Source organism: Micropterus salmoides, unplaced genomic scaffold (assembly GCF_014851395.1).
Source record: "Micropterus salmoides isolate LMB-PRFRI ecotype aquatic unplaced genomic scaffold, ASM1485139v1 Ms_hic_scaffold_21, whole genome shotgun sequence".
NCBI lineage: Eukaryota > Metazoa > Chordata > Actinopteri > Centrarchiformes > Centrarchidae > Micropterus > Micropterus salmoides.
In genome coordinates, this window is record NW_024041262.1 from 3,052,911 (window position 1) to 3,077,590 (window position 24,680).

The 24,680-nt window shown below is 41.2% G+C and overlaps 2 protein-coding genes across 10 annotated transcripts in view; both read left to right on the top strand.

Annotated features, from left to right (window-relative positions):
* The window catches only part of myo15b (myosin XVB), a 67,815-nt gene extending 59,374 nt beyond the window's left edge, over positions 1-8,441 (top strand). Inside the window, exons 57-66 of the mRNA XM_038736135.1 lie at positions 448-578; positions 755-849; positions 982-1,059; positions 1,154-1,250; positions 3,077-3,225; positions 3,339-3,469; positions 4,622-4,755; positions 6,401-6,534; positions 7,128-7,268; positions 7,890-8,441. Coding sequence (XP_038592063.1) covers positions 448-578; positions 755-849; positions 982-1,059; positions 1,154-1,250; positions 3,077-3,225; positions 3,339-3,469; positions 4,622-4,755; positions 6,401-6,534; positions 7,128-7,268; positions 7,890-7,976 — 1,177 coding nt within the window. The 3' untranslated portion in view covers positions 7,977-8,441. The remainder of the gene's footprint in view (positions 1-447; positions 579-754; positions 850-981; positions 1,060-1,153; positions 1,251-3,076; positions 3,226-3,338; positions 3,470-4,621; positions 4,756-6,400; positions 6,535-7,127; positions 7,269-7,889) is intronic.
* A 6,767-nt stretch (positions 8,442-15,208) lies between these two features.
* Positions 15,209-24,680, top strand: part of tmem94 (transmembrane protein 94) — a 42,956-nt gene continuing 33,484 nt past the window's right edge. For 2 of the 9 annotated variants that reach the window (XR_005446991.1, XM_038735405.1), the window contains exons 1-2: positions 15,209-15,405; positions 17,309-17,689. Coding sequence is in view for 8 of the 9 variants with exons in the window: in XM_038735405.1 (XP_038591333.1) it covers positions 17,666-17,689 (24 nt within the window). In the remaining variant the exon portion in view is untranslated. The remainder of the gene's footprint in view (positions 15,406-17,308; positions 17,690-24,680) is intronic. The other 7 variants (XM_038735411.1, XM_038735410.1, XM_038735408.1 and 4 more) reach the window with 6 other exon arrangements.

The following is a 24,680-nucleotide window of genomic DNA, read 5'->3' on the forward strand; positions in this document are numbered from 1 at the left end:
TGGATAACTTAACTATATTAGAGGGTTATGTTAGGGTTATTAGTTATGTTTTATATTTGTTACAAAGAAATTAAATTTTTTCCATCATTGTTATGTTGCCGTACTTTATTGGGTACTCATAAGCATCAGAAACAATTTCTACAGAGAGGACTCAACTAGAGCTGTGAAATCAAAATATTATATCCAGAATTGTTTGTTGAGGAACAAAGCACTGCATTATAGTTGCGGATCTGCAAAATTTACTGTGACCCAGATTAAAAAAATTAACATTATCATTATGAATAACAGCTCCACCCAAAATCTAAAGCCCATAAACAGTAAAATGCAGGTAAAAGCAGCCGTAGGCTTGTGAACCAAAACAGAAAAAGCAAAATCTTAAGGAGCTCCTAAACTTTAACTTTTTAAAATGTTTTGCAATTATTTTCTGTTTGTTGTTTGTTGTCTCAGATCCATCTGTACTCTCGGCTGGCGGCTGCTCAACCTGGTGACTGGGTTCTTCCCCTGCTCTGGTACTCTGCAGCCCTCTGTCACACGTCACCTACATGGCATCTCTCAGGATTACGAACACCCATACCAAGGTAGAGGAAAGACAGTATTTACGCACAGACATTAGACCTGGGTTTCAAATAAAACACGCTGACACAACAATGCTTATCTTTACGTCTCATTGTAATGTAAAGTGTCAGCTATATATTTAGACACATATAATGGTTCTTTCAGTGCACACACTCTTTATAACATATCTGTCCTTCAGAGCTGGCGTGTGTGTGTCAGGAGAACCTTCAGCGATCTCTCAGTTTCGGTGGTCGCCGTAACATCCCCTCTCAAGAAGAGATGGAGGCCATTCTGGCAAGTCAACCTACCCACTCGAGCAAAAAAAAAAAAAAGAACATCTTCAACATCTTTCAGGGTGTATTTCAACTGTTACATTCCATCATTATCTGCATTTGCATCTGAACAGTTTCTTTTGGCTTTCTGTAGGCTGGCAAAACCTCTCGACGTATTCCCATCCAGCTGCCAGGAGGAGTGGATTTCCCCATCAAGATCCGCAGCTTCAGTGTAAGATTCTGTTATACCAACTCACCCATGAAAACCAGCAGTCTTTTTGTTGATCATCAATATCTATTTAGTTTTGTGTTTTATCTTCCTCTAGATGGCATCAGATGTAGTAACAGAGTTCTGTAAAGAAATGGGAGTCTCAAATCTCTCAGAAATCAAAGAATTCTCCGTCCTCGTCAACCGACGTCAAGGTAAATCAGACTGACACTGCCATCATCCTGAGTGAAATGCAATAATACCTATGAGTAGCTATTCCTTCTTCTTCCTCTGCTTCTGCCATTTCTACTTTTTCACCTTCTACAGTTTGCTTTACAGACAGATTCAGTGCATTTCCCACTCTGATAAAATTTCTGGAACATGTAACACCGAAAAGGATGCTTTTGTCAGTCAAATGGTCAAATTTAAATGGCCACCCAAATTACATAACTACGCATTTTCTCAACAACACATGACTTGGACTTGACTCAGATTTGAGTTATGATGTTTGAAGAAATGTACCTGTCTTTGTTCTTTCCTGTCTGTGTGATATGCCCCTTTTACACGGCCTGTTCAAAGCCTTTATTCTGCCCTGCCGTTGTGTATAAAACATACAAACCAAAATGTGGGGGCATTGTTGTATCACCTTTGAGCCGGCGGCTGAGGTAGTATGAGCCGTGACGTTGTCAGTCTGGAAGTAAATGTACAGTGTAGGTTACAGTTCGTAAAGGCTGGAGCTTCTCAAGTGTAGTTTCCCACCTGCTGGAATAGTTCCACTATGATGGTCAGCTCAGCCAACTTTGTGGGGGTACTGTCAGCAGTGGAAAACAAAGTAGAGGTACCAACTGCGAATAGAGTCCAGTCGAGAAATACCATGCAGTGAGAATACGCAGACACTTCCATGGTATTGACCTTATCATCGACTTTTGTAAATGCTCCGTACTTGTATAGCACCTTTTACACTACATCTGCATTCACCAGTCACACACATTCATACACTGAGCCTAAGCGCTCAAACGGAAAATAACAACTAACAACCAACCAGGGGGAGCCAGGGATTGAACCGCCGACCTTCCGATTAACGGCCAACCCGCTCTACCTCCTGAGCCACAGCCACCCCTTGACTTTTGCTGTTAAATCATTGTACTGCATAAGCACTGCCTCTGAGTCTGCATTTGGGTCCTATTCCTCGTGTTCCTGGTTACCCTGCTTGCACTATTGTGACGGATGAAATAGCCAGTGTTGGACCTAGCAGATGTATGTTTTTTCTTATATCCTCTGGGGCTCCAAGGTGTTTTGGAAGAGTCCCCCTAGTAGGGATTATAGAGAAGCAGCTCTTACTGGCATGCAGGGAAGTGTCCTCTCAGCCTTGCCTGAAGAATTTGTTACCTGGGTGGGTTAAAGACGTTCTCATCAGCCCTGATGCTCAGCCAGCTTCCTGGCCTGCTAGCCTTCAACAGGAACCTCATCCTGATTTCCAGCATGCTAGCTTCCTGGCTTTACCCCGGCCTGATAACTTCCAGTCAGCTGGCTCTCAGTCTGCTAGCCAAGGTGGGTTAAAATCAAGGCCAGCTGGACTTGGTTGAAGACATTTTGCCTCTCATCCAAGAAGCTTCTTCAGTTCTGACTGACTGGCAGCTATTTAACCTCTGTGGGGTCATTATCAAGGTGATGGATACTGCCTGTGTGACAGAAGCCAGATGGCTTTGCAGGGAGTAAACTTCACTCCCTGACGCCTAAGAGACTCACTACCGACTGACGCTAGTGCCCATGGGGTTTTAGCCTCTTAGTTTCCTGTCTGCACCACTGCAGTGTATATTCCATTTGCCTTTATTATGTCTGGGTAGCAGCACAAATCTCAGAGAGAAATATCTTAAAACCTCAGCACATAAAACCAAAAAAGAGGTTTATTATTATTATTTGTGTGAACTGACACGAGATATGGAAAATTACTGAAAGAGGGAACCTCTTACATACCACAGATTACACAGTGTAAAGTGACCTGCACCTCCTCCTCACTCCTTTGCTCCTTGTATGTCAGATGGCATTGTGCGTCCCCTCCACGCTGAAGAGTATCTGTTTGACTTCCTACTGGATGATGGCTCCATCTTCTTTTCCCTGAGAAGAGTGATGTGGCGAAACCCTCTGTCCTTCAACAGTGACCTCTATTTGGAGTTCCACTACCAGCAGGTGACATCGTCCGTTCACAACAGTCAGGAGCAGTAGCAGTTCATTTCTAATCACTGGCTCAATTTCCATCTCACTGTTATCTATTTTGTGTGTGTGTGTGTGTGCGCGCGCAGCTCCTGGGTGACTTCCTAAGTGGGCGGCTGATGCTTGCTCCTGTTTCAGGTGGTTCCGCATCAGTCCAGCACATAGCAGAGCTGTCAGCCCTGCAGCACCTGGCTCGGGGACTGAAGCACCAGCCCTCACTGTGAGTCACAGACACTGAGAGTCACAATCGTACACCGATCAGTTTAGGAATAGAATATTTTGGGAGATTGGACAGCTCAGCTTAACAAATGGCTGCCTAGAACATTAAAACAAATGTGCAGGTAGCATTTATGTGTTAATGACATCACTAAGATAGCTTTCTTCATCTCTGCCATATTTCCTTTTAATTTTAAAGGTCACACCACTGATTTTATTTGTCAAAGTCATTTCACTTGTCAAAGGAGGTCCCACTAAGTTTTACACAGTAAACTCTTTTTCACAGCTTTACTTAACTTGAAGGTATACGCCTAACTCTAAAACTCAGGGATCAACATGTTGCATCTCATTTGTTTAATCTTTACACAAACAGAAATGTAAAAATCAATTAGTGGTGTTAGGGGGAGTTGAATGCTGGAACTATTTCTTGATGAACAACAGTTTATTCATCTGCCCAGTATTTCTGTGCAGCATCTCTGGCTATAGTATGGGTTTCTGGGTACAGTTTGTGAGCACAGGTTTTGGTCTCTGTTCAGGCATAATGATACCAAATCCTTGCTGTGACGACAAGACTCCCGTAAGCTGCTCCTAGTCACTGTGCCTGGCTGATCACCAAGAAATAGTTCCAGCACCTAACCAGAAATTGTAGTTTTTACACGCCTGTTTGTGTACGAATTAATGTTAATTACTGTGTACTTTTTCACTTAGAACAGAGCCAGGCTAGCTGTTTCTCTCTGCTTCCAGTCTTTATGCCAAGCAAAGCTAACCCCATCCTGACTGAGATTGATATTGATCTTCTCATCCCACTCTCGTCTAGAAATCGAATGAGCCAGCTTTATGAAAAGTGGAGTTGTAAATTATTAAATACCCCTTTATAACGCTGAGCCACTGGGGCCATAAATTATTTATTTGAAGTTGATTCGTGTCCAATGCAAAGAACTGCATGGATCAACTCCATACTTGGCAGCATTTATCAGCCAATACATCCCAGCGTTCAGTTATATCACAGTAACAACTTCTTCTGGTGACTGTGCATTATTTTGGTCTGTATGTTGTTATTGCTTAACATTTAAGTTGGCTTATAAGCCTAACTCTTAACATCACCTAAATGTAAGTATGTGTATAGTGACACTTGGTGATTGTATTTCTCTGCAAGGCCGGAGATAAAGGACTACCTGCCCTCACAGGAAGGGCTCAACAGTAAAGTTGAGGAGATCCTCTCCTTCTGTCAGGGCCAGACAGCTGCCAAACAGTCCCTCAGCCCTGAAGATGCCAAAATACAATTCATTGGTGGGTAGTACCTCTTCTCTTCTCTACTCTTCTGCTCTCTCTCTCGTATGAAACACGCAGTGTTTTAAATGTTTCATTGTAGTGAAAGTTGGTTAGTTTTTGTCTTTTTTTGGCACGCTGGTGGCTATGGTCACTCCAGCCAGAGAGGTGGAAGATGAAGGTGAGGGGATAGGTGAGGATGTGCTGCTTGCTGTCGGCGAACAGGTTGGCTATCAACCTATTGGTTATTCAAGGAGGTGATTGTGTTCTTGAAGCAAGAAAGTTTGGTGAATGGGGTTTTAGCCAGAGGTTTGTAGACAACGTCTGCAAATGCAGAGGTAAGGAGAGCAATCATTAGGATGGGGGATAGCATACATCCGTTATGTTTTGGGGTTTTCCGTCCGTCCATCCACTCGTCAGTTCCATTCTCGTGAACGTGATATCCCAAAAATGCCTTGGAGGTATTTCTTCTCAGAATTTGGTGGTCAAAGGTCAAGATCCATTCCACTACATTTATTTGACAGAAACCAGTTAGATAGATAGATACCTTGTAGATTCTGATTAATACACAACAAATAAAACGTATATACAGTAATTATAGACTGATCTACCCCACAGTATATGGGATGATTAGATCAGCTCCACCTTCATCTGCTGCAACACTGAAGTGACGAGCACATTGATGCATTAGTAGTTATAATAAATAAATGTAATATAAATAAATCACTGTTTGGGCCATTTAGCATGATGAGTGATTTTGCGTTTGATACTTGTACTAGTACTAGTTTGATGCTGGTACTTTTGCACTTTTATTGGGTGCATTTTTAACTTACTTGTACTTTTACTTTGGTGAAGTGACTGACTACTTCTTCCACCTCTGACAACATGGGTAACAGGCATTTATTTGAAAGCATACATATTTGAAATTTGCCTGTATTTGCTATTCCTCTGTCTGATAAGGTTTTTTGCTCATATCCAGCATTAAAAAAATCATCATTGTCATCGCAGTCATCCTGTCAAGTTCATTGTGTAACTCATCAAGCGAGTCATGGTCAGTTGACCTCAATCGCCAGTTTCGAGTTATTGTGACCTCATCACTAAACATCAGAAATCAGACATCTAGTTCTCACAAATGTGTCCATCTGTGGGTTTTGGGGAGAACTAAGGCATTTCTCCCTAGTCAATAGAGTCTACTGTCTAAATGTGAAGGTGCTTACTCTGTAAATGTGGCTTGCATAGATTGTCTGATACAAAATGCATATGGCAGTGTTTAAGTTTCACAGCTTTTTGCTGTATACTGTAGATGGATATGAATCCGTCTTAACATAATCAAGTACAGGTGGACCCGCCAATACATCTATAATAATTCTTCAATTATCAGTTCATCAATGTACATTTACTGGAATCATACATGTTTAATCAATAAACTTCCATTTAGCCCCCAAAAATCACTGTATACTTAATTTATTCACTACATAAAATATGAGTCTGGACAGACATGGATGTAAACTGCAGCTGGTTGGCAGAGAAATACAATAGCAGGGTGGTAATTCTTGTTTAGTGTGTCGTACATGTTTTAATAAAGGAGGTTAAAAGTCAAAGTCTTCTCTCCTCTTCTCTCTCATGTAACTGATAACTGTATTTATCTTAATCCTCTGTCTTTTAGAGTTTCTGAGCAGCCTGCCTCTGTTTGGCTCCAACATCTTCTTGACTCAGAAGGTCAGCCAGCGCGGCTGTCCCTCCCCATGCATTGTCACTGTCAGCCAGGAGGGGTTGCAGTTCCTTCACCCCAAAACACAGGTACCCTCAACAGCCATGGTACTTACACTCCAATGTGTATCCCTAATTTAATCTCACTGCCTATCTTCAGCGAATTGTATCCCAATTGTATGAGGATAGAGGATTCATTTCAAATGAAGATGATAGGATTCCTGTCCTTTTCACTTTTCATCTGTGCCTGTGTGACCGGGTACATTCTGATTTGATCCAGTTTTTGACAGTCAGCAGTGGTGTTTGACATTTCTGCTATATTCATAAAGTTCAAATTGAAACTTTCCAACCTGCTTTGTTAAACCTGCTTTGTTAAACAGAGTTGGAATTCATGCCCCTTAAGAACGGAGTTTTGTCCTTTTGCTTATCCTGTCCATTTCCACATCATTTAAGAGTTTAGTCTTTTCTCAGTCTGAACTAGGCCTTGCAGAAACAGGTTGGCAAAGCTTCAATCTGAAATAGTGTTTGGCCTGTGTTTGGAGCTAAATGTGTCGACTAAAGGAAAAAAAATTCCAGCAGCAGGTCACCATCCCTGGTGGATGTATGAAGCTAATGCTCAACATGCATTGTAAATAAAAAGTCAGAATCAGCCTTCTGATGAGTGATGTTTCTTTCCTCTGCAGGAGCAAGTGTTTCTGATTCCTCTGGCAGACGTGCAGTCCATCCGCACCATCCGCCCCAAGAAACAAAGCAAAGTGCCAGCTGTGGACATCAATTATGGCTATCCAGGTCGTACCAAAAAAGTCACCATTCATCTCAAACAGGTAACAACCTCAGCTGTGACTACATGTTCACGTTGATGGGAATTGCAAAAAAAATACACAACAGCATTTATAAATAAACACTGCCGTGGTCCATCATGTGTAAGTATATGTCAATCAAAATGTTTTACGCATTGCATTTAATGTACATTAAAATGAAAAGTTATTTTTCTTTTTTTGGTTCTCTCTATGAAACATGGCAACAAATGCTGACAGTAAAGAACAGTAGGACTTTCTTGCTTCTCACATGCTCTGCCCAGTGGAAATTATTCCTAGAGTTACCTAATGTTTTACTCAAGACCCTGGACCCTCCTAACCTCTTTGATTATTGTTCAGCTTGATACTTAAAGACATTATATAATTCTATGAATTATTAACTTTCTCAAATGTGCAAACATAGGTTGGGGGAAATAAAGCGTTAAATACATTTCTGTATATAAGGAATATTCCTTTCCTTTATTTTTACACATACAGCAAACAATGTTGAAGGAAGGCAAAACACCAGGGTTATGTAATTACCAGTTAACTACTGTGGCTTCTGGTATATGGTGCACTCGTCAAATATAAACTATTTGTAATAATCCCGGGGATTTGTGCATTAATGTCTGTTAATGTCTCTTTCAGGCGAAGGAGATGTGCCACGTCCTTGCTCTGATAATGGAAGAAATGATCCGACCATCAGTCAACAGCTCCATTTCAAATCGCTACTAGACACACACACACACACACACACACACACACACACACAGTATAGTGCTGTAGTTCAGATCTGGCTTCTGTAACTGTCTTTTGTGTTTTTCCTTTTTTATTAATTTATGGGGGGTTTTCTGTGTAAAGTCATGGATTGTGTGCTACTGTTAAGAAGGGCTGAATAGAAACATAAATATACACACGCGATGCTGAAAAATCTCTCCAGTGATATCTTACAGGACATGATACAGAGCTGACATACTACTCTGATCAAAGAACAAAGGTGAATGGAGGAGGGATTAGAGCGAAGTTATTTGTATGAACTCTGTTCACTCTGTACTTCAGAAACGGTTCCATGAGTGTATTCAAATTCTGATTCACTTGTTGAAATATTAAGTTTGTTAATCATTGTTGAAAGTTCGTAAGGTTGTCATGTAATATACGCGAATAATTTATAAGAATTAAAGAAATTGATTAATACATTGATTCACCTCATGAGTTCAGTTTTTTCTTACAAGGAGTCTTCGACGAGTTAATCAAAGAAAGGTTTCTGTATAAAATAGAATATAAACTCATATCATCGTGTGAATGAATCTCTGTCACAACTTTAAAAGAAGCACTGAAGCATTTAATCTTCCGGATAGCGCCCCATGAATTTTATACAGGACTCAGCTTGCAGCAGCAAGTCAACATTTTTTACACTGTTGAATCAGTTAATTAGGCTCTTGCATTGTCACAGAGAAGTGGACCCCCTCAGATAAAATTGACTACTCCCCCTGTTGGACTCACAAAAGGTCAAAATCAGTGCAGCACAACCATAAATATCTTTTTTATTCCACCATTTTTCTTCCTTGTCAAGACCTGGCGTCTGCATGTCTCACAATGCAATTTGACTGCCAGCAGCTCAGTCGGTGATTCTGGTGTATTATGCTAGTAGCAGCTAATGTAGCCTAGAGCCTCTAGTCTCAATCAAAGATGAGCAGTGGGCTACAGAGATCTGGTGAGTTTTTCAGACTTCACACAGCTCCCTCTGGAGCCACAAACGGCTTTATACATCTTCTTCTACATATGCAGTACTCCCCTGAACTCCTGGAAACAGAATTTGATGGGACACCTGTCCTTTTACTTTACACCAACCATAATATGTCTATTTATTTAAAGAGGCAGACACATGCAGAAATATGATTTCACTTTTATTTTATTGTATTTGAAGTATTTTAAATGTATTTGGGGGCAATTTGTAGTTTCCAATGAGCCTAACGTGCGTGTTGGGGGATTGGAGGGTACAGGGTAGAGGGTGATGGGGGCCAGGATGAGGAGGATGGTGGAGGAGTGGACAGAGGAGGGAGGGTGGTGGGGTGAACCTTTAAAAATAGGAAAGATGGTGTTATATCCATTAGGCTAAAAAGATAGCTTCATCTTCCTAATCAAGTCCATCAAATTTTGTAAGCCGATAGGTTGGAAACATCCAATGTAGCAGTAGTTAGAATTTGAGTATCATAGTATTTCAGAAGGCTAAGCGTTGACTTCTGTTTCCTTTTTCCTGTCAATTTAATTACTACAGTTTTCAGCTTTGCTGCTTAATCTTCCACGATATTTGCTGTGACACTACCGCACATGCAACATTTAAAACCGATTACAGTTTCTCTAAATAGTTTAAATTGTTAAAGAAATCGTGTCTGTGTGTGTGTTAAAACAACACACAATAAAGATATTACCTACAAGGACCGGTGTCAGTAGAGAGGGATGTCTATACAGTCACTGGTCTCTACCAGAGAAAATGATTTGTTCAGGTAGAGGATTTATGCGTAGTCTTTATACGGATTAAGATAATGTCAGAGCTGATCCTCACATCACACCAATTCAACTGCTGATTTGGCGAGTGCAAACGGCTGCTAATGTTCAATTTGTTGTATTTCATGTTTTCCTATAATGCCCATTGTGTAGTCCAAAATTCAAACTGTATAGTCCTGTGACAACAGGTGCACTTAGGGCTATAGGCCACATTTTAGATTTTGTGGTGTTATTTCTACACTACAATAATGAAACAACCCTCATTTCTCAGTTTGTGCCTCATCTTCCTCTTCTCGATGTATTGTCAAGATGTATTTTAGGGATTAAGGCGCCACTTTAATGCCATAGGTACCCTTTAGTGTTGTTTTTGTATGTGTACTGCTCCGCAACAGAGTTAGCAATAGCCTAATAAATATGCAGTGTCCAGTTATACTTACAAAATAAAACTAAGTTAATGTTGTGAAACGTAACAATTCGGTTTAGCTTAGCCACAAGAACTTTTTGGAAAATTATGTGTGAGGACCGAAATAAATTTTGTTGATTGATTGAACTACTTGGTTAGGTTTAGCAAAATATTGTGGTTAATTAGTTACTAAGTTTAAGTAATATTGCTTACCTAAGTTACAAAACATCACTAAACAGAATCAGTGTTGACTTTTTGTGTCACAGGGGAAACGAGCACTGGTCTCCTGGGTGAGCCTAGTTTCTGACCCATCTGTCCACCCCAACCACTGCCTTACTCTGACTTGTGTTATTTACACTAGGCCTGTTTTTGGCATTGAACAGTGACGCTATAGGCTGCCATGTGCGTTGGTACCAGATGCCGAAGGAAGGTGACAAAGCAAAGCTATTTGACGCCCTGGGAACAGGCTGGATGAGATCAATTTCCGGGTTGCAGGTGGATGGAGGAGAGAGGAAATGAGTTTTCTGCTGAAACACACCTTTTTTCTCTGTGTGTGGCCTTCTGACATTTTTGTAAGAACACCCAGGACAGGTCCATCGCAGGGCCACACACAGACAAACAACCACTCACACCCACACCTAAGGACAGTTTGAGACACGGGGAGAACATGCAAACTCCACACAGAAAGACCGGGGCAACCGGGGTTTGAACCCACGACCTTCTTGCCTTGAGACAACAGTGCTAACCACTGCATGCATAATACAACACCAAAATAATATTTATTGATCGATGTTACAATTCAGTCTTTATTTTATGTAGAAGTGTTGTAGGGTAAATTAAACTATTGTTTTGACATGTGTTTATGTGAAGGTGGGTTTTACCATAAGACCCACGAGGAGGAGCAAGACTGGATCCATCAATCAATGTAATACGGGGTTTGATGAGTTCTGCTCCTGGGGGCAGCTCAGGTACACATGTATTTGTATTCTTCCTTTAAATTATCACTAAACTTGTGTTGATTTGAACTCTATTGGAATCCATGTCTCATTGAAAAGAATACAATCTACAGTGAAAAGACAACAGTTCACATTAATTGAGTTACAAGTTGCATTGAAAACAATAAGTGTCAGTGGGGACCCGTAAGGGCTCTAGCCTGGTCTGAGGGCTTTTCTTCCCAAATTATGAAAGAGAGAAAGAGCGAGTTGAGTGGAGAATAGAAGAGATGGGGAAAGAAAAGCTGAAAGAGGAAAAAATAAATAAAAATAAGAAGAGGAAACAAAAGGGTAACAAAACAATGTTTCAACAGCACACAACCTCTTCCATCGACCTCATCTATCATTCAGCCGTGGTATACCATTTATAACATATTTCAAAGGCTTTGGATTGTGTTCTTCGGGTTTGAGATAAAACTAACTGTGGCCATGGAGATAAGCACCACAGCCTCACGGAGACACAGGAAATGCTTCAACATGCTGTGGCTCTGAGCTATTATCTGCAGTTCATTTTATAGTGCTGTCTATTACAGTAATCACTTTGACATAACTTTATTGATTCAAAGATAAAAACTGAATTAAAAAAAACAACAACATGAAGACATTAAAATGGAATAGAACTAAGCCGTGGCCAATATGGTAATCAGTTACATATTTAACTGTGTAGCACACTTTTTCCTAAACATTTATGCTTTTAATGCAAACTGGGAGAAGACAAACTGGGAGACATGGAGTACAGGCCCACCAGTATTTTGTATTAGTCTGTGGTACATGGAGTGGTGGAAGAAGAAATAAAATGTGAAAATGCAATAATAGGCATGTATTTAAAGAGGTTTGTGTAACTTATTGATTTATTTAATAAAAGGGTTGAGAACCCAAGTGCAGGACACCAGAGCTGAGCAGATATAGTCCAATAATTTATTAAGAGAGTACACTTACAAACTGTGGCTAAGTCCAAATAGAATCCAAAGGGGTGTAAATGAAACAGAGGTCCAAAAACAGCAGGCACAAACTCAGGCAACAGACCAACACAGGATACACTCAACAATGGACCAACACAGACTGAACCGAACACAGGCATTAAGTAGTGAGGCAAACGAGCGGGGCGGGAACATAAAACAGGTGGATCACATCAAGGAGACCAGAACAGGAAGCAAATCTAGACAAGAACACCAGGCACAGAAGATTACAAAATAAAACAGGAAGTAAAGTACACAAGAACACAAAAGGTTAGATCTACCAAAGTAAAACACAAACATGGAAAGACCACAAAATCAGAGCATGGACAGAACTAAACAGGAGACAGGACTACATGGAGACACAGGACTAAGGACTAAGATAAAAGACAGGACAGATACTAAGAAAACTTAAACATGCGAATGAACAAAAAACTAAACTTAGCTACAAAACCCCAAAACATCCATCCATCGTCAACCGCTTATCCCAGCTGGGATTGGCTGGCGGGGTACACCCTGGACAGGTCGCCAGTCCATCGCAGGCCCACACAACCACTCACACTCACACCTAAGGATAATTTTAGAGACACCAATCAACCTAGCCTGCATGTCTTTGGATGGTGGGAGGAAGCCGGAGCACCCGGAGAGAACCCACACGGACAGGGGGAGAACATGCAAACTCCACACAGAAAGGCGTGTGTCTGTAGCCTTCTTGCTGTGAGGCGACAGTGCTAACCACTGCACCACCCACCCAAAAACATGACAAGATCAAATAATGAACACAGAAATACACAGACCAGGAATAACATTAACATGAACTAAAGCACAGTGTGTTTTTATTCCTTGTAAACCTACTTCATTTGCAGGTTACTGTTTTTTAAGTATGCTGCACACATCTTTTCCATTTCAGCTTCAATAAATCTGGGATCGGCCGTGTGCTCTCTTGAAGAAAGCTGCTGACGCGCATTTATCTGAATTACTTACATCGGGGCTTGACAAAGTTGCTCCTCCCCAGGCTGGTTTGACCTTTGTGAAACGGATAAAGCCAGGATGCACTGACCACTCTAGGTCAAGCCTTGCTTTTTCTGTTATTCTGGATTTCTAAATTCTGCTTTTTTGATACAGCCCTCAGGATGTGTTATTATTCATTTGTATATTGTAATGGTTGACTGTACAGCGTACCTTAAGTCATTCAGAGTTTGCCTTGCCATCTATATTTTATTTTCTTTTTTAACTTTCTTGTGTTATCCTTGGCAGTTCTAATGATTGCATATTGTCACTTTGGATGACATTTTTATTATGCATTTATTTGTGTTGTGTTTTGTGTGTTTAAGTGTGGAATTTGGGCTGTTTGGGGTATTAATTAATAAGTTAAGTTATTGAATAACAACAATAAGTTAAGTTATTGAACAAGACTGTGTGGGAACAAGGAGAAATGGAGTTCTCACCCATATATCAAAAAGTTCATGGGAACTTTTAGAAGGCAAGGTTCCTGTGCCAAGTTCTTGTTAACTTTTACAGAGGAGCAATATATAGCATTCTGGCTTGAAGTATCACAAACGGGCATGGGATGTGGATGGCCCAGGACAGGAGACCTCTGCAGCTGGGGATTAAAACTGCTCAGAAGATCATTGTACCCATCTACCAAGCATTAGTGATATTGGTGAGGTGAGGTGCCTGCTGAGCCCAAAAATACTTAAAGACAGTGACCACCCAGCTCAGCCTGTTCACCCTGCTGTCATCTGGCAAGAGATCCAGAAGTTTCTGCTGTCGTCCCAGCAGACTACAGAACATTTTCTTTCCTAAAGCTGTGACATTGCTTAATTCATCCACAGCACTGCACCATATTTTTATTACTATGACTTGTCATTTATCTACTGTATATACTTTTTGTATATAACATTTCCTTTTTGTGATCAGCATAAAGGGAGCTACAACTTCAGAGTTCAGTGTGGTAATGTCAGTGAGCTGAGAATTTAGTTGGATAAAAATAATGTTTGCAAAATAAACTGCAGAACATAGCCTACAAAGAGAGAGAGAGAGAGAGCACGTGGCACGGAGGGGATGAGGAAAAAAATGGAAAATCAAAAGGTGGGGGTCATATTGATGTTGTGGAGGGCCGCCACAAATAAATCAATGTATGGGAACACTTGACTATTCACATCTAATTTAAGGAAACAGTTTTTTGATATGTTGAGCATACTTTTCTTTATCACTAAGAAATCCGACAAAATGATTTTACGCACATAGACTATAAGAGCCTTTCCAGGCAAATGCTCACAGTGAGTAATACCTTAGCCAGTTAAAGGGAAACGGGGGGAGATTATTCTTCAATGGTTTTATTCTTTAATTTGTTTGGATCTGCCACCAAACAGACTACAACAGACAGTCTGGACTACAGAATAAAATGGTGCCAACCTGCTCTCCATTCAGGACTTATACATCCAGAGCATAAAAGAAGGTACAGAGTCAGGAAATGGGCACGGCAGATCCATCACACAACGAACATAACCTTTTCCAGCTCCCCCCCTCTGGTGGGCGCTATAGCACTGTAGGCCAAAACGAACAGGCACAGGAACAGTTTCTACCCACAGGCCATGGCTAAATCAAATCCCTGTGCAATAACCCTGTGACTCTGACTCTAACGTCTATCTGCATACTAATTATTTATCATTGTGGTAATTTATTGGCTGTTCATTTTGTATCATAGCCACCCACCTCATAATAATATCTGCATCCATTCATCACTGCCCTATGCTCCTATACACTATTATGTTTCTGTCTACAAATATTGTTGCTGGTGTCTGTTTGTTGCTGAGCTTGTTGCTCTGTGTGTTGATGTTCTGTGTGTACATTGAGAGCAATGTAAGACCTGAATCAGATTCCTCCAACGTGTAACTTACTCATACCTGGCCATTAAAAGTGATTCTGAAACGTCGTCGTCCGGCTAAGCCAATCAGAGCCACTGTAGGCTGGGCGATGCCTTCACCATAGTAAGATTCGTACAATCGCGTTGTTTACACAGTCTGCTTCAGACAGCGACAGGCACGCCATGCCATCGCCGTGGAAAATGATCCATTGGAGAACGTAGGGACGGCGGTGACGCGACCGCCTTCTCGGTTTCGACCAATGAGAGGACAGAGTACTCTGGCGCCGTCCAGTCATAACACACTATTCCTTCTCCAGACAGAACGCTCCCCAACATGGCTGCTGCGGTACAGTAAATGATCAGAAGTACATTTGTGTTCGAGAGAAACACGTTATTATTTCAGACAGACATCAACAACGGCTGGACATTAGAAAAGGTGAGTTTGCAGACTGAAACTGTGCATCGACGGGCTGTGTTGTTAAAGCGAATATTGGGACAGTGTTTAGTTAGGTCGAGGCGTCTGTGGTGTGAACATTAGCATCTGCCTTTGACATCAAGGGAAGGGGACGCGTAACGGAAGCCGCAATTCCACTTAACGTTACTTTGCGTGCAGGGAAGATGACATAAACTCCGATTTAAAGCCTTTTACACTCTCACGAACATGGCTTACGATATGTTGTCAATTTAAGGATAAACGCTTAAAAACGTTAACGCTACACCAGGCTGTTGTTTTCGACCTTTTGAGGCACGTTATTAACATTAATATGCTTCCCTTGCTATTTCACAAAAATAACAACGTAATTAGTGCGCAGTAATGTGAACAACTGAAATATTGTAACGTTATACATTTATTATTTATTATTAAAGTAACGTTAGTGTCTTCCGCAGTACTGTCGTTCTGTAACAGTTAAGAGTGACTCCTAAACTTGAGTAAAAGGTTCAAAAAACGGTTTCACGATGTAACGTTAGCGTTAACGTTAGCTAACATTAACTTGTTCGCTCCTGTACATTTGTTTCGTGGACAGTGAAAGCCACAGCTCTGATTTATGGTTCTAACTAATGCATGAAAATTATGAAATGAACCTGGTTCTCGACCTTTTTTTCACATGTTGTGTTACCTGTCTGAATAGCATCAGCTAACGTTAGTCGTTTAATATCGAACAAATAATTGAAGTTAAAGGCAATTTCTAAACTTTATTTCAGCACTGTTAACTTAGTCTTCTAGTATGATCAAGCAGTCTATGGGGAGGAAAACAATTCCAATGTGAATCTTTGAGCTCGGCTTACAAGGATTATCTCGCTAAGTTTACTTGACATGAGCTAGTAGTGGACCCGGTTGTGACTGCATTTCAACCAGGCAGTAGATGACAGTTGTAAACAAGGCTATTAGTAGCAGGAACGTGCTGTCAGTTCAGGGAATAGCTGCTTTGGCACCACAGAGTTATCAGTGACTGATTACCTGTTCCAGGTAATGCAAAGTAAGGATAATAAGCAGTAGATTTGTGAGGGCAGGTCGCTAAAGCTGACAGGCCTTTTTCACTGAAGACATTTTGGTGTAATGGATAATGAATGTCTGCTAAGTTATATTCCATTTAGCTGTTTCAGCTTGAGTGTCCTGACACACTGTCATGGCTTGTTGGGACACTTGAATAGAACAGATATAGTTAATGTCATTGGTAACATCTTTGCTTTTCCTACTGTGACAAGTTCAAATGTCTGCTGTGATGAATGGCTTTTAGAGAGGCGTTGTTTTTCTGAAATACACGCCCCATACTGCCCTTCTGTAAACAGTACATGTGGCCACATTCTGCTTGACTTTTTCTGCGTTACCCGCCTTCTGACCCTCCGCAAGGACTGTTAATCTTACTCACACAGTCTTACTTTGTAATCAGTGCACCCTCTGACCCTTCGGTCTGTCTGGCTCTTTTTTCCTCTGTTTGGCTGAGAACTGTCCACTCTTTGCCAGTGGAGAATGCTGACTCTGGAGTTGAGTGGGGTTTTTTTTGTGCCACAGGAAGCTGCTTATGTGGTCAGAGTGAGTGGCGAGCCTCGTGTCAGTAGATTCAATGCTTTGATCTGCTTTTCAATAGAGCTATTATGCTAACATCTGGGTGTTCTCGCTGCAGCCTCAACACAGTACGTAACGTGAAAGCATCGAAGCTAACTTTAAGGAAGCAGCTTGAACTTGCAAAGCCTGCCAACCATGAGGACATTCATCAACCAGTATCTTAATTAAACCTGGCCTACACTGCAATAGAGTACTGCATTTTGGTCAGTGTAGTCATTGGAGTTAACACTTGTTTTTTAATTGGTTAATGTAATTTGTCATTTATCCACAGACCTGTACATGGATGTTACGAAGAGGATCCCTGTGCTGCACCTGAGCAACAGTTAATCCTCCAAGCAAAAACCCCAATCCCTACAGTGTTCCTTGCTTCTCTCCGCTGGTCCCTGCAGGTGTGGGCGTGCCTCCTGTCACACTGGCAGAGGAGGCGGGGCAGGAGGTGTTGCCAGGTGGGGGACCAAGGCTGCACCCACCTGCCTTCTCCATCTTCCTCCGTCCGGTTCTGACCCACTTGATCTGCAGCTTCCACAGGCAGCCGTCTGAGAAGGATCTGTCCGAGAGCCTCAGCAGGGCTCTGCCAGGTGCCGTTGGCTGGTTGAGGCGCAGAGCATGTTGAGTGGTTGTGGTTGCCATGGAGCAGCAGGATAAGAAGCAGGTGAGTTTGATTACTTTGTTCAGCATCTGCATATCTTACCTAAATGTCCCTGAAGTGGAGAGTTGTTTGCTGAACAGATAGCACCCCTGGGTTTTACATTGCCCTGCGAGCTTAGCTATGCTACAAGAGTCTCCTAGCATTAGGTTCATGTTGTTGTTTTTTTGTTTGTTGTATTTTTACCCCTTTTCTGGGAAAAATGTACCTAATTTCAGATGTGTATACACTGTGCAATTCACAATGTAATAAAATCCGTCTAAAGTAGCGGCCTTATATTACACAGTGAGACACATACACCGATTGACATTTTTGACCGAATGTCCACAGCCAGCCTTTCGGAATATGGCATTACATTGCACTATGCCAGTAAACCTGCAATATTACTGTTGTCAGTAAAAAGGGGAATTTGAAATACTGTCACTTTAAAGTTTTGAAAAGCATCAGCTACACTCTCTAAAAGTCTCGATGTAGTGTCAGAAGCTGTCGTTTAGTATTGTTATGCATTCCGGTTCTTTTTGATACTACAAAGAACTCTAGAAAGACTATTGTTTGACCTGGAAACCATGATGAGATCAAGACACATTTAAATAATATATCAGATTTGTAAAAATTATTATTATTTTGGGGAGCATTTTATGCTTTTACCCCGCACACAGGATAAGCGGTTGACAATGGATGGATTTTAAGCTATTATTGAATAGGCAACTAGTGTATCCGGAGGGATGTGACCCCAGGACATTTTGGTTCATGCTCAACTCGTTAACCCTTTCCACCACTAGGGCACATAATTGTGATTTTTATTTGCAACTTAGTCTATTTTTGTAGATTTGGCCATCAAATGTGTCAACATTGCTACAAAGTCAGACAAGACAAGAAACACAGTTAGACAATCAGATACTACTTTCTACTCAGGCTACCTAAAACTAAAGTAAATTTGACCGTGCACCTGCAATGTCAGTAATTATCCCTCATTGCACAGGAAAATTGGGTTGGCTTTTTACAGATAACTAGATAAGTTAATAGAACTACTACATTAATCAGAGTTCTGTAAATTGTCAAAATATATTTAGCATTTTCACAGTAAGTACAAGGGACATAGGTAAAAATTCCAAAAAAGTATTTTAAAGATAGTTTTTAAGGCAAAAATAATGTTTGTTTTAGATAAGTGTTGAAGGTTAAAAGCATTTTATAAAGTACATTTAGTTTTCATTTTGCAACAGGGTTGAAGTTTGCACTTCCCCTTATGTATCACAAAGCAAATGTTATATACAATAGTTATAAAATTATATACAGAAAAAAACAATTTTACATAGTTCATTGCGGAGAAGGAATTAAGGAGTCTCACAGCCTGATATCACTGATGCTTGGTAGATGGGTACCGATGATCTTCTGAGCAGTTTTAATCATTTGCTGCAGAGCCCTCCGGTCCTGAGCCGTGCACATCCAATGCCAATGAGCAGCTCCATGAATTTACTGACGTTGAGCAGTAGGTTGTTGTCCTCGCACCTCCTGACGTTAAGTCTCGTTGTTTGAAATCTGGCCGATGATGGTCGTCTGCAAACTTCGCCACAGAGTTCTCTGCATGTCAGGGATGCAGTCCTGGGTGAACAGCGTGGACAGGAGGGGGCTGAGCACACAGCGCTGGGGGCTCCGGTGTTGAGCACTAGAGTGGAGGAGGTGAGTCTGCCAATCTGAACTGTCTGGGGTCTGTTTGTGAGGAAGTCCAATATCCAGTTGCAGAGTGTTGTATTTAAACCCAGAGTGCTGAGTTTGCCGATCAGTTTCATGGGGAGATTGTGTTGAATGCTGAGCTGAAATCCACAAACAGCATTCTGATGTAGGTGTTGTTTTCTCAAGGTGTGTGAGGGCTGAGTGGGGGGCAGTGAGATATCATACTCTGTGGATCTGTTGGTTCTGAAAGCAAAGTGGTGAAGGCCCAGGCTGGCTGGGATGTTGTTCTTTATGTGTTTAAGAATAGGGCTGAACAATTTTGGAAAATAATCTAATTGCGATTTTCTTTTTTCTTTTTTTACAAATATTGCAATTGCGATTTAATATGCGATTAATTTTTAAGCTCTTTGAGGCCTGTGTTTGATGATGAAATTAGGTGATGCATGAATTGCTATGAGCAATGGTGGAGAAGAAATATCAAATTTTAATAATATGAGAAAGATAATTTGTCAAGTCATGGCATTAAATAATATAAGATATATGAAGTCGGCCTGCCTACAGACAACAAGAAAAACTAAGTTCACCACAGTCGGTTATAGACTACAGTAAGAGCTCAATACAAAAGCCACAGTTCAACCACCAGTTAATGCGTCCTTTTCTCAGTCAGATCTCCTACGAGTCCATCTTTCTATATCCCAGTAAGCAAACCAAAATATACTCAGTTTGAGGTTCAATTTTCAAAAAAGTTGTCCAACAAAAATAAAACCAAGTGACGTCTCTCGTGTTTAATAGACAAGCTTAGTAATATTTCCTGAGCTCACTGTTGGCCGTGTGTGTGACACAGGCGCTGATCGCCACAATACGCTTACCTTACTACACGTGTCTTTCTGTTGTGCATTTTTCCTGTCCGTCAACCACCACCACCAATTTACCCGCGGGTGGTGGGTGCTACTTTCATTCCCTGTGTGACAGCTTCTGTCAAGCTTAAAGCCATTGTACAACAACAAGTCAAACAGCGTAATGTGCAAAATTGATGCTTCGTCTGCAGACTGTTTTACTTTAGGGTGTCATGTGACCAGAGTGTAATCGCAGTCTTTGGAATTAGAAAATCTCATTTTATCACATTGCGATAATATCGCAAATGCAATTAATCATTCAGTCCTACTTAAGAACCAGTTTTTCATAGCACTTTATCAGAATGGGGGTGAGAGCCACAGGGTGCTAGTCATTCCGACTAGACAGGTACAGGAATGATGGTGGCTGTCTTGAAGAGAATGGGAACCTACTCCTGAGACAGTAATATGTTGAAAATGTCAGTAACAACATCAACCAGCTGATTGGCACAGGTTTTTAGTACACGGCCATTGATGTTACCAGGCCCAGCAGATTTACTCATCTTCACTCTCAGCAGGACTCGTCTCACATCTGCCGTGGATACTGACAGTGGCCGGTCCTCTGGAGGTGGAGTAGACTTTATAGCTGACTCCTTGTTGAGGAGCATGAAATGTGTTTAGCTCATCTGGTAATGTGGCCTCACACATGATGGGGGAGCTCCTGCTATTGTAGCCTGTGATGTCCTTGATGGCTTGCCACATACCTTTGGTGTTGTTGGCGTTGAGTCTCTGCTGATGTGTCCGCTTCGCTTCCTTGATGGCAATTGTCCGTCTTGCTCTGGTGGTGCTGTATGCTTCCTTGTCACCTGACTGGAAAGCAGCTTTTTAGCTCTGCAAAGAGCCCCACCTCTCATTGTCAAAATTTGATGAATCACCACCTGATCCTCAATGTATGTATGATGGCACTAATGATGTATATTCCTCAAGATTCCTCTCTAAACAGTCTAGTAGAGATGGTGTAGCCTCATCTAGCCGCACTGTTTTTACGGTTAGTTTGACCTACCCAGTTGGGTGTAAGTAGGCAGGAGAAGCTGAGAAATATGGTCTCATAGACCAAAATGGGGATGGGGATAATATGGCTGACATCTTAGCAGTAAAACTTCCACATCTGGTAAAAATTTCCATCCACTTTGACAGCACCAAGCATCAATGACGGTCCACGTGCTCTGGTCTTGTGTTCTATCAGCGAGTGTAATAGCTTGGTCTGGGATGTTGTGGTGGAGCCAGGTTTCAGAGTTTTCCATTACCATCTTTGTTAAAATATTTATTTTTCCCAGCTTTCAAGACTTCTTCTCCATGTTAGATTCATTCTGATCTCACTCCCTGTTAGTATAGTGATATTGTAGTAGTGATTAACCATATTGGCCAATCCTTGTAATAGTTTTGTTAACATCTTCTCTACCAGTTCTCTCTACAGCTTCTGTGTCCCTCCATCACTGCAAAATATACTAAGCTGGCAAGAGTGGAAAATAGCCTAACCACGATTTTACGGGCCAGGTTGGCATTGTTCGTCACATCAAAAGAGCCTGTCCCCCCACCCCCCCAGCCCCATCTCTCTGTAGTCGGGGTTTTGTTGCTTAGTGTCCAAGCCAGCTGCTGAACTGAGTTGAACTGAATGAGGCTCAGCCTGTTCCAGAGAGGCAGCCAGACTTGCTGTTTTCAAAATGAAAGTCCAGCTGGCATTGTGCACTGACGCTGGGCTCTGTTGTCTGCAGCCCAGTGACGAGGGACATTTGGGTGAGGTTTTGCTGCATCTCCAGCTCTCTCCTGACTGTCGACATGAGCAGGCTGTCTCTCCAGTCAGGACTTCATTCACATCTTGAGAGCTGGTTTTTTAAATGTAACGATTCTCGTCACGTATTGTCAGACATTGCTATTTAAGGCCAGCAGTAATATAGATTTAACTGAAGCAGAGCAGGGCCGTCATGGTGTTGAAGATGAAAGAAGGGATCTGCCTCAGAAAGAAGAGCAGTGTAAGTTGTGTTTTGCTTGTTTCTGTCAGTCTGCAGCTGAACACAGTGTACTCAGTACAGGCTAAACAAATGGAACAAGACTGATTGTTGTGAGTGTCAGTCAGATATACTGTAGCTAGAGATTCACCGATTGCAATTGTCTTGGCTGATTCAGATTTTTGAGTCTGACCTGCTGATACCAATTTTCTTTCTTTCTTAGAAATTTAATTGACATCATAGACAAACATTTTGGAACTTTGTTTAATTTTTCTATCTTTCTTTCTTTGCATTCCCTTTAGCATCAGCAGAAGCACTGGCTAGTCTTCCTAAGGTCCTTTCAATTGTATGTTCATAATAAAAAAACGACTATTAAATAACATAAATAAATAACATTTTCTCCCAAATTGCACCAAGTAACAGGACCTCCTTTCACTCTCACTCAAACACATCACAAAATAAAAAGTGCTCCAGGTTAGGCTACTGGAAAGAGCTTTTTTTTCTACAAAAAAAAAAAAAATCCAACTGACAGTTGCAGCAGGTTTTAACATTGCTCAATGTTTCCCACAGAACGACAGTGTAGACAGGTCAACGTACTGAAATACATCACTCTGTTTCTAGTATGATATTTCACACACCTACACTCTCTCTCTCTCTCTCTCTCTCTCTCTCTCTCTCTCTCTCTCTCTCTCTCTCTCTCTCTCTCTCTCTCTCTCTCTCTCTCTCTCTCTCTCTCTCTCTCTCTCTCTCAGCTTTATTGGCATGAATGTGTAACAACATTGCCAAAGCATCATACATACTACATAAGAACAATCAACCCCATACATTTCATTGAACAAGTAATTAAAGCGTATGTGTGTTTGTGTTAAATTTTTTTTTAAAAATAAATAAATGAATACAACGGTAAGCGTGCATGTGTGTATGTTAAAAAAAATATTAAAAATAAATAATTAAAACAGTAAGCGTGTGTGTGTGTGTGTGTGAAATCCGTATCAAATGTAAAAACAATTACTAAAATATCAAAAGACCAAAAATAATAATTTGAAAATCTGTACAATTATTTATCAGTCTGAGGTCCCACTGGTTGTCCTCACTTCATGTCTCTCTCTGTGCGCTCTGTTGACTTTCTTTGTCAGCAGTTTTATAAAGTGGCCCAAAAAACAATTTTTGCGGGGTTTTTTTCACCTGCTAATCAGTTTTCACAGCAGCAGGTGAGCCTCGTGTTAAGGAGGCTTGTTGTTAATGGCAGAGCCTATCCATACTATCGAGACCAACGCGCTACTGAATGACATCGGTACCAACAGGTGTGTTCACTGTTGCTCCACCTCTCACTGTGTGTCTCCCTGTAAAGCGCTAAAATGGGCTGCCAAATATACATTGGTCACCGTTAATATACCTGGGCCCAAGTAAAGTCTGTAGGGAAACAGATTTTGGTCTTACTGGTATTACACAGCTTTGTGTCTTGTCCCTCTGTGTGTGGCTGTGACAATAGTCGGTGTCTGTCTGTGCCGCTGTGCACATGAGTGTAGATATGTCTGGCACAAAATCGGATATGTGAGACATATCAGCCTGGTCTCTGAAAACTGGCTGAAGCCAGTCACCGCCTGATCGATCAGTGCATCTCTTTTTAAGGCATATCGTTTGCTGGTAGAGGTAGTGTTTGCATGTTGGTATACTTCTCTTGATTTGTTGGTAAGCAGCCAAGATTGAGCTACCTCCTTCTGAGATTGTGGGCATGGTTAGGCTCCTCATGTCTCTGCATGTTGACTTTTATCTGGAGGATTGTTGTTGAGGCTTTGTTACTTTGGGGAAATGGGAAGATATTTATAGCTTGGCTGTGTGGTATGTGGAGCTTGCAAGCTCAAACTGTGTGTATGAGGTTTCATTTTTATATATGTTCTGTTTGTGTATGCGCAGGCCCATTAACAGTAGATATGGCTCTGTTTCCCTTTCTCTAATAACATGTTATTTTCTATATATATATATATATATATATATATATATATATATATATATATATAATTTTTATTTTTCTTATTCAACCAGGGGAACCCACTGAAATAAGATCTCTTTTTCAAGGGAGACCTGACCAAGAAAACTGCCGCAACGTAATATTCACACACCTGCGACCCACACACACCAGCTGTCTCTTACATGCGTTAAAATGTTTCTACATTACTAAGATTGTAAAGACAGAAAAGCGGTAGGAAAGTCTTACAGCTGGATTCCTCTGCCGTTGTTGCCGGGGTCATCTGCTGCATTGGCTGCAGTGGTCTGTGTGACTGTGGGACCAGAGGGGACTGTAAGCGTCAATAGCTGACCCCGGCATTTGGCTCACCAGCTTCCGCCAGCGGCACTTGTGGAGATCCTCAACTCCAAAAAACTTTAATCACATTTTCATAAAACTGCCAATATTTGAAATCTTCTCACCAAAAAAACTTGGAAACTCAGGTATATTTAGTGATGAAATAGCAAACGAAA